The sequence below is a fragment of the Tursiops truncatus genome, chromosome 1, assembly GCF_011762595.2.
Source record: "Tursiops truncatus isolate mTurTru1 chromosome 1, mTurTru1.mat.Y, whole genome shotgun sequence".
NCBI lineage: Eukaryota > Metazoa > Chordata > Mammalia > Artiodactyla > Delphinidae > Tursiops > Tursiops truncatus.
The window spans coordinates 173924694-173945438 of NC_047034.1; the positions used below are offsets into that span (position 1 = coordinate 173924694).

General features: G+C 43.5%; 1 protein-coding gene across 1 annotated transcript; it reads right to left on the minus strand.

The window, feature by feature from the left end:
- Positions 1 to 4010: 4010 nt before the first annotated feature.
- Positions 4011 to 7291, minus strand: LOC101316028 (melanoma antigen preferentially expressed in tumors-like). The gene is made up of 3 exons (XM_004324692.1): positions 7005 to 7291; positions 5998 to 6570; positions 4011 to 4584 (listed from the first exon to the last, which is right to left on the minus strand). The coding sequence occupies exons 1-3, from the start codon at positions 7289 to 7291 to the stop codon at positions 4011 to 4013; spliced, it is 1434 nt and encodes a 477-aa protein (XP_004324740.1).
- Positions 7292 to 20745: the final 13454 nt, after the last annotated feature.

A 20745-nucleotide genomic window follows, 5' to 3' on the forward strand; every position in this document is an offset into this window, starting at 1 on the left:
GCTAATCAATGAATTTTGTAAAGTAGCAGGATACAAAATTAATGTACATAAAACTCTTGTATTCCTATACACTGATGATGAAAAATCTGAAAGTGAAATTAAGAAAACACTCTCATTTACCACTGCAACAAAAAGAATAAAATACCTAGGCATAAACCTACCTAAGGAGACAAAAGACCTGTATGCAGAAAACTATAAGACATTGATGAAAGAAACTAAAGATGATACAAACAGATGGAGAGATATACCATGTTCTTGGATTGGAAGAATCAACATTGTGAAAATGACTATACTACCCAAAGCAATCTACAGACTTAATGTAATCCCTATGAATCTACCACTGGCATTTTTCACAGAACTAGAACAAAAAATTTCACAATTTGTATGGAAACACAAAAGACCTCGAATAGCCAAAGCAATCTTGAGAAAGAAAAACGGAGCTGGAGGAATCAGGTTCCCTGACTTCAGACTATACTACAAAGCTACAGTAATCAAGATAGTATGGTACTGTCACAAAAACAGAAATATAGATCAATGGAACAGGATAGAAAGCTCAGAGATAAGCCCATGCACATATGGTCACCTTATCTTTGATAAAGGATACTTTATAATTTTTAAGGAACATTTATAACTTTATTATTTATAGAAATCACAGTGTAATTATTTACTCAACTAGCATTTACATAATATAAGATTGATAGGGACAGAGTAAAGGGACAAAGTAGGTAATTAAATAGTTAATCCCACTAGGGGATTAAGTAAAAAAAAAATATATGGGGAACCCCTGTAAGTTAATGATCACTTAAGAAAACAGGTTTGCTTGACCACAAAACCAAGCACGCATGCTTAGCAAAAAAACCATGTGACGGAAACATGAGACATGCCCCCAAACAATAAAAAAATGGTGGCATGAGACCCACATCCTGCCCAGTGAGCTCAGTAAGTTAATGGCCCCTAGGACATGCTCTCTACCCACATGAAAAACAATAATTTATGGAAAGGTGGCATTTCAAAGTGAAAGACCCTCATTGTACTGAGACCTAAAATAATTTTTCCATAGTACCATGACAGTCCAGGCTTGACCTTGCAGGAAAAAGAAAACTCCCCTGTCCAACCTGGAGGAGGAGCTGATGATGGAGGCATGACATCTACTCAGGAATGAAGAAGAAGGTCGTCTTTTCTTCCTCCCCACTTTTCCTTTGATTATTAAACTGTAGCCCACTAAGTTCTCCAGGGCAGCACCCTGTTGCCCACCCACTTATAAGCCTCATAAGCATCCTATTCTAATAAATCACTTCTTATCTATCACTTTGCCTCTCACTGAATTCTTTCTGCATGGAGGACATAATGGACCCGAGCTCTTCAGAGCCCCCCAAAATGCCACATAGCGGTTTCAAGATTTTTTTAAAATACTGAATTATATAGTTCTGCTTGCAAAACTAATTTATATCCTCTGGTCTGGTCTACCAGTAGGTGCCTATAAGTTCTGAGGCTCAGAATGTCTACCTAATAATCACTAGAGATGAATCCAGTCTCTTCTCTGTCCCCCTCTCCGCACTGGCTGCTGAAGCACCCTGGGTGAATCAGGATTCTTTGGTGCCACAGGTATAAGCTGAGTCCCACTTCACACCCTGGATTCTGCTCTCCTTGAGGTTGTCAGGAATAGAGAGTAAACTAGAGGATGAAGATAGTGGGTGTGTCCACCAGGAGGAGAAAACAAGAGAAACACCCTACTGCTGAACTCTTACTACATGTCAGGTCCTATGCCAGGCCACCAACTAACATTGTCTCATCGATTCGTACTGAAATCCTGTAACTTGAGTGTGCTCCATTATCTTCATATTATGGGGAAAATGAGGCCCTTGCCTAAAGTCCTCCCACCCTTATATCCTATTCCTCCCCCGAGCCAATAACACCAGTTTTTTATTTTGTAACGAGGAGTCTTCATTTTGGTGCCTTTGGTTTAGGGCGACTGTGATGGTTAATTTTGAGTCACCTTGGTGAAGGAATGCCCAGATATCTGGTAAAACAATAATTCTGGGTGTGTCTGGGAGGGTGTTTCTGGAAGAGATTAGCATTTTAATCCATAGACTGAGGGAAGAGATCAGCCTTCACCAATGTAGGTGGGCATAATCCTATACTTTGGGGGCCTGAATGGAACAAGAAATCCAATTCTCACCTTCTCTCTCTTCTTGCCCATGAACATTGAAGCTTGTGGCTCTAGAGCCTTCATACTCTGAACTTACACCAGGGGTCCTCTGGTTCTCAGGCCTTCAGCCTCAGACTTGGAATAACACTGTCAGTTCCACCATTTTTCAGCCTTAAACTTTGGTCTGAGTTATACCATCAGCTTTGCTGGTTGTCTAGCTTACAGACAGCAGACTGTGGGACTTCTCAGCCTCTGGAACCACGTAAGCCCATTCCCATAATAACTCCCTTTAATACATAACTATATATACAGCTGACACTGGAAACATGGGTTTGAACTGCTTGGGTCCACTTACATGAAGATATTTTTCAATAGTAAATATAGCACTAAACCATCTGAAGTTGGTTGAATCCAAGGACATGAAACTGATGATGGAGACAGCAGACTATGAGTTGTATGAGGTACATAACAGGTATTTGATATATATCTTGATATGCTGATGTCAAAACATTCTATGCCAGTTTTCCATAACAGGGAGAGTCAGGAGGTATTAAGGGAATATAGTCAATCTCTAACTGACATGAACTAGTCCCCCCAAATGGTATAATTTTTTTTTTAGAAGATGTTGGGGGTAGGAGTTTATTAATTAATTAATTTATTTTTGCTGTGTTGGGTCTTCATTTCTGTGCGAGGGTTTTCTCTAGTTGTGGCAAGCAGGGGCCACTCTTCATTGCGGTGTGCGGGCCTCTCATTATCGTGGCCTCTCTTGCTGCGGAGCACAGGCTCCAGACGCGCAGGCTCAGTAGTTGTGGCTCACGGGCCTAGTTGCTCCGCAGCATGTGGGATCCTCCCAGACCAGGGCTCGAACCCGTGTCCTCTGCATTAGCAGGTAGATTCTCAGCCACTGCGCCACCGGGGAAGCCCAAATGGTATAATTTTTAACACACTATAAAAATACTAAAAACATGTTACATGCCTACATGGTTTTAAATTTTTGCTAAAAGGAATTTGGATGTCTATACTGACCACAGCTAGATTAATTCAAGAAGGACCACTACCCACCCATGACAGGCATGGGTTGGTGAGGACCAGAGGCTCAGCTTAGCTGTATAGATAAACCTTCCAGAACCATGGGCATTGCCTTGTGTAGTGAAGCTTTTTCCCAGCACATATAAAGACCAGAAACTGACTAAAGAACCCACCAGGAGAACCGTGAGGACTGCTCATGTCCAGGATCATGGCCTGAGCCAGCAGTGAGGACCCTGCCAAGAACTCTTCATGCTATTGGCTCATTGGCCACTTAGTATGTTCCCCTTGTTGTGTTTATTAACCCACTGAACAGCCACAGAAATAAGCAATGCAGTAAGAGATGCCCCAGATAGAATAAAGAATTTGCAGGAAGGGTAAGGTTTCATATTATAGACAACTCAGTGCCTTTTTTTTTTTTTAACCAGTAACTGAAGATGACTGAGGTATAAACTGCAAAAACAGAATAATACATCATGGGGAGCAGCAGTCGGTTTACACTGGGGGTCTCTTTATTTCTGACCATTTATTTACAGCCATCCACCCAGGGATAACTCCAACATGTGTATCTCAAGCCTGAACTTCCTTCCAGAAATTTAGATCAATATTTCAGACTCTATAAACACATATTCCTGAATGTCCCATCAACTACCTGAGTCAAGATTTCCCCCTGCAATCCTGCACCCTTGCTGGATCACCTTTCCTTTCCCCATTCACATTGATCACATTTTGGAAACCATGGGTCAGTTTTCCCTTCAGGATGCAGCTTTGGCTAGATTTCACAGTCCAGGTGCTCAGAAGAAAGTTTTTGATAGAGAACCAGGCAGAATACCAACTAGGCAGGGGTATTGTAGCTGTATACAACAGGCTCGGGATGATAGAATGTGTTTTCTCCACAGTAAGGACAGGGGCTGGAGCTAATCCAGATGGTCCTGGGACGTCCTAAGTCTCTAAGAATCTTCAACAGCCCAGCCTGAAGCTGGGCAAGTCTCTCTGGGTGGAAATGTCCCTGAGGGCTGTAACTCTCCCGAGGGGCAGGATACAGCTCTTGACTTAAACTGAGCAGCCCGGAGGTATGTTGCAGCAGCTTCTCCATGATGGCCATGGAGAGGAGGTTCCCACACATGCTGAAGGTCCTGAGCTGAGAACAGTGGCTCAGGGCAGGCAGGATGGCCTCAAGTTGGGGGTCCATGATCCCACACAGATCTAAGTCCAGTTCCTGGAGTGTGGCTGCAACCTTCTCCAGCAGAACTTGGAGGAGCTCAGGACTAAAGTTGGTCAGAGTGACGCCACTCAGATCCAGGCCTTTTAGCTGACTGATGTTCGGGCACTGGGACAGATGGAGCAAGTCTGAATCTGTAAGCCGGCAGTTGGTTATTGAGAGGTTGTCCAAGGGGGTCTTCAGGCAGCTGGAGAGAAACCAATGAATTAGGCCTTGAAAACTGGAGTGGCAGGTGAACTCCAGGTGAGAGAAAAGCCCAAGGTCAAGGTTGTTCTGACCATCAGATAAAGGTCAATACCCAGAATACCCAATCTTATTTTAGCCTGAGTCCTTTCATCTTCCTTGTGTGACTGGGTCAAGTTCACAGAATCTTGAAAGCTCTCTTTCCTCATCTGTCAAACAGAATAAAATTTACTCTACTTCCTGATGAGGATGAATGAAGATTATGGCGTGGACTAAAACATGCTCAGAGGAGAGTCTTACACAGAGTTTCAATCAAGTGGCACCACTGAATTTTAATATTGGGAGACACGAAAAAAATGCTTTCAACTCAGGTTCCTTCAGTCCACGCTTGGGCCCCTGGCACCTATATCTCAGGCCAAGTGACAGTCCTGGGTGATAAGCATAGAAAACCAACCTGTACAAGTTCCCAAATCATCAACTGTGATTTTCCAGTCTACAGGGGCTCACTTACACCCCTGCATCACCTGCAAATCACCTACCCCCCCCTTTTTTTTTTTTGCGGTACGCGGACCTCTCACTGTTGTGGCCTCTCGTGTTGCGGAGCACAGGCTCCGGACGCGCAGGCTCAGCGGCCATGGCTCACAGGCCCAGCCGCTCCGCGGCACGTGGGATCTTCCTGGACCGGGGCACGAACCCGTGTCCGCTGCATCGGCAGGCGTACTCTCAACCACTGCGCCACCAGGGAAGCCCGCCTACACCTTTTTATAATCCTTTTGGCTCTAGCTCCTTAACCATCCTCTCCAGAATCATGCGTTTCCCATATGTTAATTACCTTATCTGGAGCACAGCACAACTTTTGCTGAAATGAATTTGAGACAGGCTCACTGTGGTCACTAAACGGGTGAGCACAGAGCTTCTCTTTAAAAATGTTCAGGTCAGCTTACATATTTTACTAGGTCATCTGATTAAAGATAGATATCTCTTCTTAAGGCAGAAATCACAAAATCTCCATTGATAGATCTGAATGGTCTAATCTGTACCATGGTGTCCTTTTCCAGAGCCTCTCTGCCAGTTTAGCCCTCTACCTTGATTTGTGTGGTATGTTATACCACACTTCAAGATAGAGCAGCTGGGGCTTCCCTGGTGGCGCAGTGGTTGAGAGTCCGCCTGCCGATGCAGGGGAAGTGGGTTCATGCCCCGGTCCGGGAATATCCCACATGCCGCAGAGCGGCTGGACCGTGAGCCATGGCCGCTGAGGCTGCACGTCCGGAGCCTGTGCTCCACAACGGGAGAGGCCACAACAGTGAGAGGCCCGCGTACCGCAAAACAAACAAAAAAAAAGATAGAGCAGCAAAGGAGACAATGCATTCACATTCTATTGTGTTTATTGTTATTCAGCCAGTGTGGCCACACTTACCTGAGCATTTGGTCCAGGCAGCCTTCAAGAAAGGAGGGAGATTCCATACGGAGATCCCGGAGGTGGTGCAGCCTGAGGAACTGAGAGGTAAATTGGAAAACATGCTGCTGCTGCTGCTCCTCAAAGGCAGACAAGTAGACATGGGAGAGAAGGAGTCTCTGCACGTTACTCATCTGGCCCAGGAGAGGAGCAAACACGGCCAGGGTGGACAGATGCCAGGTGCTATTCACTTGCACCTCCTGGATACAGTCCAGCTGCACCCTACTCAGGACTTCCTTGATGTTTTCTGTGGGCATTGTAATGATCTTCAGCTTCTTACAGCTCAGGTGTATGGAACCTTTTCTCTGCTCCACCCACTGGATAAGGTAGATGAGGAATTCATCCAGGTTACTTTCCTTGAGGTGAAGTTCTACAAACACCTCCAACAGAGCTAACGGCTGCTTTGTTCTTGACCTGTCCTCAGCCACTTGTGCCATCAGTGAGCTTGAGTGCACATGGTAACTGGATCCAGACCACATTCTCCAGAAGTCCTGGCTGGTATTTCTTAAATCCAGCACCCGCAGCTTGCACCTCCTGTGGGGAAACAGCAGATTGGCAGCGATGCCTTAAGAGCCACACATAATGAAACCACAGTCTCAGCATTTAGGCAGCACTCAGACTCCCCACCTGAGCTTTTACTTCTCATCCCTGACATCACCTGCTGCCTTGCCCTCTTCTTCCCTCTCCGTCTCACCTTCCTCCATCTTGTTTCCCCTTCCATCCTTCCTGGTTCTCCACTTCTAGTACCTTAAGCATCACTAGAAAGATGTGGGGACATGTTCCTTCAGGTGCCCTTTCATCTTAGGTACTCCTACATTTCTGGAACTCAGCAATGGCCAAGGCCTCTGAGCCTCTTCATTTGGCATCATCAGAAGCCTCTAGTCCATCAACCGGCCATCCACTCTTATGACACCAGCTGCCTCTCAAGGATGTCTAGGACTCTACCAGGATACCTGGATCAGACTCACCTGGGGCGATCCTGCTGGGCAACTAGGACATCAATACCATCCAACACTGCTTGTAAGGTCCCCCGGTGAGGCGTCTGCATCAGACCCCCCAGAGGCAGGCGGACAAAGGGCCAGGCTTGCACCATGGCCTTCAGGGCCTCACTGTGTCTCCCATAGAAGGCCAAAATGAACAGTGGTGGGAAGAGCTCGGTGGGCAGATACTCCAAAATGGAGATGACCGAGGTCTCATCCCTCAGCAGACCCATTGCTGCTAGGTCCAGGAGTCTGGGTGGGTGCCAGACACTCATGCTGACTCTGCTCCAAAAGGAATCCTGTGAATATTTGCAGGGAATAAGTCATCCTTCTCAAGCCAAGCATGAGCAGACCTTCATGTGTCTCCTTACCCTTCAGAGGAACCAATTCAGGGCCAAGGTCACTGCTCCAGCAGCAGTGGAAGAGCCTCTGTTTATCCGAATTCCACCCTGGGCTCTGTTGACACAAAGTCATAGCTCTGCCCCTTCTGGCACCATAAGAAGAGTCTCACAAGTACCATGGAGATGGAAATATCAACCAGTAGCCTATCCATTTCCATCCATTTCTTTGCTTATTTATGTCCTGCTGGGAGGTGGGAATCATAAGCCTGAAAGCTGACCCCAATCTTTTTTGGGGGCAAACTCTCAGACCATCACTTAATGTCCTAAGACTATGGGAATAGGAGAGCTCTGTGGACCAACACAGCCTCCATCTTCAGTTCCCACAGTTAACTTGGTTGGGAAAGATTAAGGAGATACCCTTAATATGAGTGTCATTTGTGCACAAACGAAATATTTTAAATGTCAAGAAATAAAATTCCAAATAGATAGATGTTTGTCATTCAAAAGTAAATCTTGTTGGTTAAGATATTTTAAAATGATATACATCAAAGTGCAGATCAAAATGTCTGGTATTAAGGCAAAGCTACACTTAGAGGCAAAACAAAAACCTTTAATCCATTCATTGAAAAGGAAGAAAAAGGAAAATCTCTCTGCCATCCCTAGCTGCATGTCATCATTCAAGACCAGATTACCATAGATGAGATTTGGGTGTCCTTAACTGAGATTGATAACTTACCAGCTCTGATGTGATTGGCAGGGTATTCAGACCTCAGTTCTGTTGGAGAGCCCAGGCAGTAACACCAGAGCAAGAAAATTCTGCATCTCTTCTTTGGTACCTGAGGCTTTTGTAGAACTTTCTAATTACATCATTCCCCTTTTCAACTACTATCTTCCAATCAGAAAGTTATACATAATTAGATTCTAGACTGTCCATCAGGTTAATCCTGATTGGATCTTTGTCTTTCTTCAGATGAGTTGACTGAATCAGATATTCATTCAAGAAAGAGAAAGAATGGGGGGTGGGGGCGGCAAGAGAGTCAAGGAATCATTCCTGATTCACTCCACAAACATTGAGTTTTACTAATATGGACAGTTGTAGCTCTGGGTGTGAGACAGGAAGGGTTTAATCTCTTCCTGAATGAGAATAATAATACCAAAAGCATTATTGTTGGGGGATCTTCAGCCAGATCAAAGTAATCAAAATGTCCCAGAATTTTAAAAACTTTCTAAAAACAGTGGTTTCTTTCCCCACAAAGTCCCAATATAAAGAAGTCCTAAGGAGGAGATATGGGGATATATGTATATGTATAGCTGATTCACTTTGTTATAAAGCAGAAACTAACACACAATTTTAAAGCAATTATACTCCAATAAAAAGGTTAAAAAAAAAGTCCTTGTGTCAACTTGCCATTTAAGTGTTATGTGGGTAACATAGCAGATCATGAACTGATTCAAAGAGCAAGAGAAATGCAACTGGGGATGTGTTGGTCCTCCAGGCTTAAGTCATGGCTTCTCTGATGGTGGTCAGGTAATAATCACAATGAGAAGTAAGGGTGGGGGCTGAGGAGTACGCAGCTGAGTATACATTAAGTGACCCTGTGAATGACCCAAACAGTGTAAAATATGTTTGTTTTCTTCCCTATTCGTCAGGCTTGAGATTAAAATTTTTGCTCTGGATGGAGTCTAGAAATTTACAGGGAGTAACTAAGAGAAGACAATGTTATCTTTGAGCTCCTTACTTCCCGGAAAGATGGGCTCAGCTCAGCAAATTGCCTTAAAAACACTAAATCTGAGAATGTGAGTGGAGAGTGAGGCACCCAGCCCTGGGAATTTGGACATTTCCAAGTCTAAGAGCCACTGAGGGTGGCGCTGTGGGCTCTTTGGGAACTTGGAGCCAGGGAAAAAGTAAACATGGGTCAGTTGCAAATAACCCTGTCCTCATCATGGCAGCAGCTACCAGGAAGTATTTTCTTCTAGGTTCTTCCCAAAGAGGATGATTCCCAGATGGCAATTAGCCCCAGCCATTTTCCAGGGACTTTGGGAACCAAACCATAATCCCATTGGCCCCTTTCCAAGTATATTTTGAGGAATTTTTTTTTTTTTTTTTTTTTTTTTTTGCGGTACGCGGGTCTCTCACTGCTGTGGCCTCTCCCGTCGTAGAGCACAGGCTCCGGACGCGCAGGCTCAGCGGCCATGGCTCACGGGCCCAGCCGCTCCGCGGCATGTGGGATCTTCCCGGACCGGGGCACGAACCCGTGTCCCCTGCATCGGCAGGCGGACTCTCAACCACTGCGCCACCAGGGAAGCCCCAAGTATATTTTGATAATTCCTGTTTCCTCAAGCTTAGCTAAGTTCAACACAGGTTCTGACTGAGGCAATGCCATTAAGCACAGAAATAAAATTCTGTTTTTCTCCTCATATTTAGCACTGTTCACAAATTTCAACCCATTTCCCTCACAGAATTCAGAAGCTATATTTGGTGTTTAAGTGTCTGTCACTTTCAGGGATGACTCCCACACTGGGCTGCATCACAGGGAGATTCTTTTAAAATTTCAAGACACAAAGCAAGTGAGAACCTTCCTCAACCCCAAAGAATTCTCCATGCCTCTCTTTCCCCCATTCAACGTGATGCCCAAACATTTCTTATATACCACTGGCCACGAAGGCTGGGATTCTTTGAAGGGTGTTCTCCATCTTGGTATCTGTTGGAAAGATTCCATTCGCTACATTTCTATCCTGGGTATAAATGGTCTTTGCATAAAAATGTGGTAAGCTGGGGCTTCCCTGGTGGCGCAGTGGTTGAGAGTCCGCCTGCCGATGCAGGGGACACAGGTTCGTGCCCCGGTCCGGGAAGATCCCACATGCCGCGGAGCAGCTGGGCTCTTGAGCCATGGCCGCTGAGCCTGCGCGTCCGGAGCCTGTGCTCCGCAGCGGGAGACGCCACAGCAGTGAGAGGCCCGTGTACCGTAAAAAAAAAAAAAAAAAAAAAATGAGGTAAGCTGGATTGTACTCAACAGACATTTTAACTCCCAGCCTTTCAATTGTCTTTATTAATGAGGTGCTGTAGAATGAGATTAGTAACAATGATAATCATAAACATCTCTGTTGAACACTCACAAGGTGGGCACTTTTCATTCACTTCTTCAAATAACCTTCACAGAAAATGTAAATGTCACTGCCCTTTTCCCTATTTTTAGGCTGGTGAACCCGGTTCTGGGCCAGGGAGAAGAAACTGCCTACTTCCAGGCAGTGAGCAATTGGTAGGTTCCCTCAGGTGAGAGGCTCAGAAGGACCCCCCACCACCACCACTGAGTTGTCAGACATCCTAAATGTTGGAAAGGACTGACTAACAGACTTCACATGAAGGTCAGTGCAAATGGGGAAATCCACAAGGACAGACAGTGCATCAGTGGTTCAGGACCTGAGAGGTTTGTGAGAAGATGGGGCATTACTCTCAGTGGGTACAGAGTTTCATATGAGTGTGATGAAAGTGTTCTCAGATGGTGGTGACGTATCTGCACTTCTGTGAATACGCTCAGAAGCACTGAACTGTGTGCTTGAATTGGATGGATCGCATGATATGTAAATTTTATCCCAATAAAACTATTATATTTTTTAAAATGTGACACTTCACGCTATGTTTTTTTTTAATTTTGGAAAGCATAACTACTTTTGGTAAAAATGTATTATTTATATTCGCCTGTAATGGGTTAGGAGTTGTTATGCATAACTGAATTAATAAATGAGTTTTTAACATTCTCCCACTTTAATTAATATTGCAAATGTTGTAGTTATAACCCACATACACAAAAGCTCTTTGGGATCCTCAATACGTTTTAAGAAAATAAAGGAGTCATGAGATCAACAATTTGAGAACTGCAGAGCTAGGAAAAAGTTTAGCAGAAATGAAAGCAGTGGTTTTTCCCTACCAGTGAGAAAGTTAGGTGACCCTTCTTTCCATGTTTGACTGTTATATAATCCTGCACACAGCACCCAAGCACACCTGGTATGGTCTGAGTGGTGAGGGTGAGCACAGGGTGACACAGCCACACTCCCTCTGCTCCTTCTCAGTTGCCTGTCTTAGTTTATACAGTTAAACCAATCAAAAGTGCTAATATTTGTTACTGTCTTCTTCATGGTAAAACCCTTGTCTCTCTCATTTCTTTTTTCTCTCTTCCTTTTGCCATAATTTCCCAGAATAATATTTCTCCAGTTTTATTGAAATATAATTGACATATAACATTGTATTTGTTTTATGTGTACAAATGAATGATCTGATATATGTATATATTGCAAAAAGATTATCACAATAAATTTACTTAACATCCATCATGTCACATCGTTACAAATTTTTTTCTTGTGGTGAGAACATTTAAGATCTACTCTCTTAGCAGTGTTCAAATGCAAGATATAGTATTGTTAACTTTTCTCACCATGCTGTACATTACATCCTCATGACTTATTATTTTATAACTAGAAGAGTATACATTTGGACCACCTTTATTCATTTCCCCTAACCCTAACCCTAACTATATATGCCACAAAAGAAGCCATTATATATATATTCACATTTTGTCCATTATCCTTGATGGAAACCTAGTTTGTTTCCATATCTTGGCTATTGTAAATAATGCCGCAACAAACATGGGGGGTGCAGATATCTTTTTGAGAGAGCGATTTCATTCCCTTTACATTTATATACCCAGAAGTGGAATTGCTTGACAATTTGGTAATTCTATATTTAATTTTTTGAGGAACCACCGTACCGTTTTCCACATTGGCTGCATTGTTATGTTCCCAACAAGAATGCAAAGGCTTGTTTTCTCCACATCCCCCCCAATACTTGTTATCTCTTGGTCTTGTTTGTTTTGTTTTTTGATATCAACCATTCCGAAAGGTGTGAGGTGATATCTCACTGAGGTTTACGTTTGCATTTCCCTGATTAGTGCTGTTGAGCTCCCTTTCATGTACCTGTTGGCCATCTGTATGTCTTCTTTGCCAGCATAATATTTAGTATGAATTCTGATGTCAGAAACATGCACTTACCTTCAGTTAGGCAGAATATAGAGAAATTAGGGATGCAGGTAAACCTGAAGTGTTTTTTGTAGGTCAGGTCAAACCTGGGGTCTGGGATGGGGAGTGGTTTCCCCAGGAAGCTTCTCATCTGTGGGACCCAATAGAATAAGTTTCATCACATAGTTCTGACCCAGGCCCGACAACCAGCCCAGTGGGGCCTGAATGGGTCATCTGGGCTGCCCTTTCGTCATTGTGCTTTACCCTTGGAACACACAGTGCCTCTTGAAGTACCGCCAAAAAAACGAAGTCAACAAAAGTGATAGGGGTCTTGGAAAGGAAATGAGGTTCCCTGAACTTATGAGTAGAAGCCCAAGTCCTCATCTCTATGATTGGAATTTCCACCCCAGCACCCATGGTTCTTACTGTGTACAGTCACAGAGGCCGCTTCAGATCTCTTTCCACCCATGTTTTCAGGACATAATACTTCAGGCCTAGGAAAAGTGGACACGTGTGGTGGGCTGAGATGCTGCAACATGGTCCTTAGAGCTGAGGGACCTCCAAATCCCATCTCTCATTCCTGTTAGTGTCACTGACACCCTGTGTATTATTCTGATGTCACCTCTCTTTTCAGGAACCCCTCATACCTGACCTCTGCCCATGGAAGAGATGAGCCTGCAGGAAGAGGTGACTCAGAGTCCAGGACCAAAGATGTCATTGAGAACTGACCCAGACACAGCCCAGCATCCTCTGTTGCACATACTGGATGACAGTCTGATGGGAATTCCTACAGTAGATTTTTAGGCCTGAAGGCAGCTGCTCTCATTTCCAGCTCCGTTTCCATAACCCAGCCAGCAGGTGTATCTCAGAGGGGACTCAACTAGATTTTCTCTCTTGGTAACACCCTTGGTTTCTATGCTTTTGTTTGTGGATAAAGAATGTCACCTACCATTTCAGAAAACTGTTGCAGCCAAAAAGCCATCAGCCACTGAAGCAGCCCCAGACAGTGCCCCCTGAGGGGAATTCAGGATGGAGAAAACAGGATACTGGTCCTAAATACTTAAGATGCATATCAAAGGAATGGCTTCAATAAGCCCAGACTCTTACATCTTCTCATACATAGAAAAGCCGTAGGATCACTAACTTGAGATGTCTGGTTTTTATGACTAGCAGTAAACTTTTGGTATTTGACTACATTTTTTTTTTTTGAGCAAGAACTCCTGTATATCCTTGTTCATTCCTTACCTCTGGATCAGTTCCTCAGAGCTATCTGAAAAGTTGTTTCCCTGGGCTATAAGTAAGGGCACTGAATAAAACATAATTCTCAACTTTTAGTTTCTGCACTTTTTTTTTTTTTTTTTTTTTTTTTTTTGCGGTGCACAGGCCTCTCACTGTTGTGGCCTCTCCCGTTGCGGAGCACAGGCTCTGGACGCACAGGCTCAGCGGGCATGGCTCACGGGCCCAGCCGCTCCGTGGCATGTGGCATCCTCCCGGACCGGGGCACAAACCCATGTCCCCTGCATCGGCAGGCGGACTCTCAACCACTGCGCCACCAGGGAAGCCCTGCACTTTTTTAAGGCAATAGTTTTGGTGACCATGAAAGGAATGAGAGTTGACTTCTTTCACCTGAACTCTGCAAAAACACAGATCCTTGGTACCAGCAGAGGCCACTTGTGCCTGTCCCCCTCCTCGGCATGTCCAGACTCTTTTGGGTTATTCTCTCCTGGTTCTTGGATCTCCTGATTATTGGTTGATGATCCTGAGTTTTAGTTGGTGGTATATAACGGTATCTGGCCTGGTTGAAAGATACTGGGGAGTGGCCCCAGGTAAAAGATACTGAAGGAGGTGGTTTGAAAGACACTGGGATTTGCTCAGTTGAAAGACATTTAGCAATCTCGGCTGAGCAGTTATGTAGGAGGCTAACCTGATATTTTTCCTCAGTGCGGCTGCCTTAATAGAATTCTTCAGGATAAAAGTAAAACTATTACATGAGAGTTTTGCACTGAAGAGGGAATAGACTCCTCCCCTCCATTACAGCTTCCCCAAGCAACTGAGAAATTTATGGAGTGGTGGAGGCAGAGTCCTCATATCATGCAGTGGTCCCATAGGGAAAACCACTCATTAATTAAAAGACTTGCTTGTCCAGGGATTATATATAAGAATTGGCCATTCAGTGATTTGAGCACCCACAGCAGTTTTAGATGGCCAGAGGGAGAAACTGAGACCCATTAGAGACCTGAATCCACTCTACAGTGACTCCTAGAATACGTGAGCTCGCAAGCAGCACATTGGCCCATCACACAATATCATTAGTAATTTTATCCCCGACAAAGTCAGCTATAAAATGGGAAAGAGTGTCTCCCAAACAGAGAAAGAAGGAGTGTTTTAGAAAGCCGACCTTCAGCTAATGCCCCAGCCTGATTCACTTACTATACGTACGGAGCTTATACTTGCAAGTAACTTCTTAATTGGAGAAATTATACTAAAAGAGATTTCACTCTAAAATGGCCATTAATTGCTAAAGAGGTCTAAGTTTACCTGGTTTTGTCTCCTTATGACATAAGATTTAATGATGTTTGGGTTTATTAGACAAAAGTCTTCTACCACATTGAGGAAAGAAGTTCTACTGTGAGTTCTAGAGGTTATGGGATGGATACCTACATTTGCCAATCAGAAATGGGGGTATGTTCACAATTGCTTGCTTCTTGGTTTTTGCTAGAGATTAAGGTTTTTTAAGTGTTGAGAATTCCAATTGAAATATGTAATTAAAGCTACTAGAAATTTTCAGCATGCAAAGAAAGTAGGATGTGTGTTTTCAGAAAAAAAATAAGGCATGAGGAATAGAAATGCATTTAGCTACGGGAAAAGAAAGTGATTTTGTGCTAAAGCTGGTTGTTTCTGGATGGGAAAGAAAATAAGGGATAGACTAATATAAATACAGAAAGCTATGAAAATTTTGTGAAAAGAGATCCCCGAGAAGAGAGTTTTGTACAAAGTCAGGCTGTAACTGGATTGAATTTAATTAGGTAAATAAACTTTGTTATTGAGGGTGGGCTGCTGCAGGTCTGTATTTTATTTTTCCCTCTCTGTAAGAGAACAAAGTTTTCTTGGAAAGTTGAACTACTTTTGATAACAGATTGTGACTTTCTTTGCCTTCTAATGATCTGTCTTTGCCTTTAAAATCTTCTATTGTCACTTTGGTTGAATGAATAAATATTGTCTCACATTTACCTATGACTCTATTTGATCATGTGTTTTAAACCTTTTGGTGCTTTTAACAAACTCCCCCAAGCCAAATTCTAAATAAAATTCTTTTGACGTCCAGCTAACTTTGGGCTGTTTCCAAAGGCTCCCAAAGCACCCCACAGAGAGCTATTAAACTAATTAAGTTTATCTGGTGTGTTAAATTACATGGAAACATTGTCAAATAAGTGGTGATAAAAAACTTCTTAGGTTACATTGTGTGGGTAAATGTCGTTAATATAGATATGCCAAAATTTATATGGAATCCCTAAAAATCTGATATGTCTTGGTACAATGTTATCAGTCATAACTCTAGTCCTTATCTATATACAAAATTTTGTATGTCACAGAAAAAAACAAGTTTCTTCTCAATTGCATTGTAATCAGATCTTTAACCATGCCATCTGAATTCTTATGTTGTTTATAGATAATCATTGTTTTACTCCAATACTGCTACAAAATGAAGACCTTGAAGAAGATCCAGAGGTGAAGGGTCAGGATCAAGATGGTGGAGGGGTAGGAAGCAGAGTTCACCTCCCTCCACAGAAACACTGAAAATGCATCTACAAGTGGAACTATTCACACAGAACAGCTACTGACTGCCAAGATCTCAGATGTCCAAAAAGACAAGAAAACCTCCAGGTAACGAGGTAGAATAAAAGGAAAAAGAAAAAGAAGGAAACAGGATGGGGCCTGCACCCCAGGGAGGGAGCTCTGGAGGAGGAAAGCTTCCTGCAACTTGGGAAGTCTCATAACTAGAAGAGAGATTAGACTGGATGGAGGGGTAGTTTTGGAGCCTAAGAGGGGAGAGCAGCAACCGGTTTGTGGCAAGCAAAATGGAGAGTAACCTACACAGAGGGTCAGGCCCACCACCTTGTGCTCCCCAACCTGAGATACTCTTCCGTCAGCTGGGGGGCAGGGGTGTGCTAAAGCTTAGACTCTGAAGCTCAATCCCAGGGAGAGGACCAGGGTTAGGTGCAGAAACAACCTGAAGAGGTTGGGCTGTGGCAACTGAAGTTGTACTAGGAAGAAGCCTGGGCTCACCAGAGAGGTAAGGCACCATTATTGGGAGGCGCACGAGGAGAGGGGTGGGACCACCATAAGAAATTCTTTCCCTGTGAGCACTCCCAGGCAACAGGGCACCACCTACAGGAGATCCAGGGGCAGTCGCCAGTCACTGTCACCACCTTGGGCTCCAGAAGTGGGCACTGGCGGCCTCTTCCGGACCCATAGGCAGACACCAGACCCTGCCCCTGCTGTCCCAGAAGGGCACAGACAGCTTTCCCCACTAGGAATTGTGCCAGCAGACCACAGGACCTGCCCCTAGTGACCCAGAAGGATGTGGACAGATCCAGCAACTAGGAATTCCACTAGTGGGCCCCAGGACCCGCCTATGCTGTCCTGGGGAGGGGCTGAGAGCTTCTGCAACTAGGAAATCCATCAGTGTATGCCAGAACCCACCCTGCTGTCCCAGGAGTGTGCAGATAATTCTCCCCACTATTAAATCTGCTAGTGAACTGTGTGGTGAACTGTGGGTGCTGTGAACTGCTAGTGAACTGTGGGTGTTGTGAACTGCCCCACTGTCCTGGGAGCATGTGGAAATTTTCGCTACTAGGAAATCCACCAGTGGGTGCTGGGACCTGCCCTGTTGTCCTGGGAGGGCACAGAAATATCTTGCTATTAGGAAATCTGCCAGTGGGTGCCAGAACCCACCCTGCAGTCCTGGGAGGAGGTGGATATCTTCCACGACTAGTAAGTCTGTCACTGGCGACCAGAACCCACCCTGCTGTCCTAGGAGCATGCAGATAGCTCTCACTACTAAGAAATCTGCCAGTGGATGCTGGGACCTGCCCTGCAGTCCCAGGAGGGCATGGATAACTCCCTAGTAGGAAATCCATAAGCGGGTGCCAAGATCTGCCCTGCTGTCCAGGAGGGTGCAAATAGCTCCTCCCACTAGGAAATCTGCCCAGAGGAGAGGCTGAAACTGCAGCTGAGCCCCAGGGGCTGCGTGACTAGGAAGAAGAGCTGAAATCTCTTCTCATGGCTGCACAAATTGCAGAATTACACCTCTGCTGATGGCTCCTTAAATCTAGCACCTGCAAAACATCTGAAAGAACAACAAGTGCTCTTGCAGCTGGGATGGGTCTGGCTTTAGCAGCTATGGACTCTGTGTGTACATATACATGGGGGTTGGGACACACCAGAGTCCAAGCTGCCTCCATAGCTCCCACAGTGGGTCCAGGTGCATGACTACTGCAGTCCTGGGAACTGACTTCAGTGAATCTGTGCTGGTGGTAAGGAGAAAACAATGCCTGAGGCTCACCAGGGCCAATTGCCAGCATACCCACAGCTAAGGCGGGACTGAGAGCAGTGCCAATAAGAGTATACTTTGTGAGCCTGAACAATGGGTGAAAGGGGACACAACAGAGCACATTCACAGGTGAACAACTCCAGAGAAGGAATACTCATTGGCTTCTCTCCCAGTGGGAGTGCTCCAATCCTGCCTACCTCACACCACAGATCAGAATTACAGCTAAGAAACAGATCTGGGGACCCCTACCCCAACAAATAGGGAGCAGACCCTGACCCTGACAGGGCAGTGACAACCACAGAGCAAAGGGGAGGCCCTGCTCAATATCTAGGGCAGACTCTGATCACAACAACACAAATCAAACTCCCTATCAAGGGGATAACAGTACAAGCCTCTGGATCAAGCTCAACCACTAGGGGGCAGACACCAGAAGCAGGAAGAAATATGATGCTGCAGTCAGTGGAAAGGAGACCACAAACACAGTAAGCCTGACAAAATGAGACAACAAAGAAATATATTGCAGAGGAAGGAGCAAGATAAAAACCTACAAGAACAACTAAATGAAGAGGAGATAAGCAATGTATCTGAAAAATAATTCAGAGTAATGATAGTAAAGATGATCCAAGAGCTCAGAAATAGAATGGAGGCATGGATTAAGAAGAAGCAAGAAAAGTTTAACAAAGACCTAGAAGAGCTAAAGAACAAACAGAGATGAACAAGACAATAACTGAAATGAAAAATACACTAGAAGGAATCAATAGCAGAATAGCTGAGGCAGAAGAAGGGATAGGTGACCTGGAAGACAGAATGGTGGAAATCTCTGCCACAGAACAGAATAAAGAAAAAAGAATGAAAAAAAAGAATGAGGACAGTCTCAGAGATCTCTGGGACAACATTAAATGCACCAACAGTCAAAGTATAGGAACCTCAGAAGAAGAAGAGAAAGAGAAAGGGCCTGAGAAAATATTTGAAGAGATTATACTTGAAAACTTCTCTAACATGGGGAAGGAAGTCCAGGAAGTGCAGAGAGTCCCATACAGGATAAACCCAGGGAGGAACACACTGAGATAGATATAAATCAAACTAACAAAAATTAAATACAAAGAAAAAATATTAAAAGCAAAAAGGGAAAAGCAATAACTAAAATACAAGAGAATCCCCATAAAGTTATCGGCTGATTTTTCAGCAAAAACTCTGCAGGTCACAAGGGAGTGGCATGATATATTTAAAGTGATGAAAGGGGAAAACCTACAACCAAGAGTACTCTATCCAGCAAGGATCTCATTCAGATTCGATCAAGAAATCAAAAGCTTTTCAGACAAGCAAAAGCTAAGAGAATTCAGCACCACGAAACCAGCTTTACAACAAATGTTAAAGGAAGTACCCTAGTTAAGAAACACAGGAGAATAGAACAAAAGAGGAAAGGAAGAAAAAAGACCTATAAGAACAAGCCCAAAACAATTAAGAAAATACCTTTAGGAGCATACATATTAATAGTTACCTTGAATGTAAATGGATTAAATGTTCCAACCAAAAGACATAGACTGACTAAATGGATACAAAAACAAGACCCGTATATATGCTGTCTATAAGATACCCACTTCAGACCTAGGGATACATACAAACTGAAAGTGAGGGGATAGAAATAAATATTCCATGCAAATGGAAATTAAAAAAAACCAAAACCAAAAAACTGGAGTAGCAATACTCATATCAAAAAAAAAATAGACTTTAAAGTAAAGACTGTTACAAAACACAAGGACACTACATAATGATCAAGGGATCAATCCAAGAAGAATATATAACAATTGTAAATATTGCTGCACCCAATAAAGGAGCACCACAATACATAAGGAGCACCACAATACGTAAGGCAAATGCTAACAGACACAAAAGGGGAAATCAACAGTAACACAATAATAGTGGGGGACTTTAACACCCCATTTACACCAATGGACAGATCATCCAGACAGAAAATTAATAAGGAAATATAAGCTTTTAATGACTCATTAGACCACATGGACTTAATAGATATTTATAAGACATTCCATCTGAAAACAGAATAATACACTTTCTTCTCAAGTGCACACAGAACATTCCCCAGAATAGATTGCATCTTGGGCCACAAAGCAAGCTTCAGTAAATTTACAGAAATTGAAATCATATCAAGCATCTTTTCTGACCACAAGTTATGAGATTAGAAATCAGTTACAAAAAAAAACTGTAAAAAATCACAAACACATGGAGGCTAAACAATATGCTACTAAATAACCAAGAAATCACTGAAAAGAGGAAATTAAAAATACCTAAAAACAAATGACAATGAAAACACGATGACCCACAACCTATGGGATGCAGCAAAAGCAGTTCTAAGAGGGAAGTTTATAGCAATACAATCCCACCTCAAGAAACAAGAAAAATCTCAAACAACCTACACCTAAAGCAACTACAGAAAGAAGAAGAAGAACAACAAAAAAGTTAGTAGAAAGAAAGAAATCATAAAGATCAGAGCAGATATAAATGAAATAGAAACGAAGAAAGCAATAGCAAAGACAAAAGAATCTAAAAGCTGGTTCTTTGAGAAGATAAACAAAATTGATAAACCTTTAGTCAGATTCATCAAGAAAAAAAGGGAGAGGACTCAAATCAATAAAATTAGAAATGAAAAATGAGAAGTTACAACTGACCACTGAAATACAAAAGGTCATAAGAGACTACTACAAGCAACTCTATGCCAATAAAATGGACATCCTGGAAGAAATGGACAAATTCCTAGATAGGTACAACATCCCAAGACTGAACCAGGAAGAAATAGAAAAAA

What these genes read in the sequence shown, in the direction of transcription:
- LOC101316028 (XM_004324692.1), bottom strand. Translation starts at nt 7,291, where the DNA reads ATGAGTGTCTGGCACCCACCCAGACTCCTGGACCTAGCAGCAATGGGT. An exon ending in GCCCAGCAGGATCGCCCCAG is followed by an intron (nt 6,571 to 7,004) that starts GTGAGTCTGATC and finishes GTTTCCCCACAG; the next exon opens with GAGGTGCAAGCTGCGGGTGC. An exon ending in TGCCTGGACCAAATGCTCAG is followed by an intron (nt 4,585 to 5,997) that starts GTAAGTGTGGCC and finishes GTTTCTCTCCAG; the next exon opens with CTGCCTGAAGACCCCCTTGG.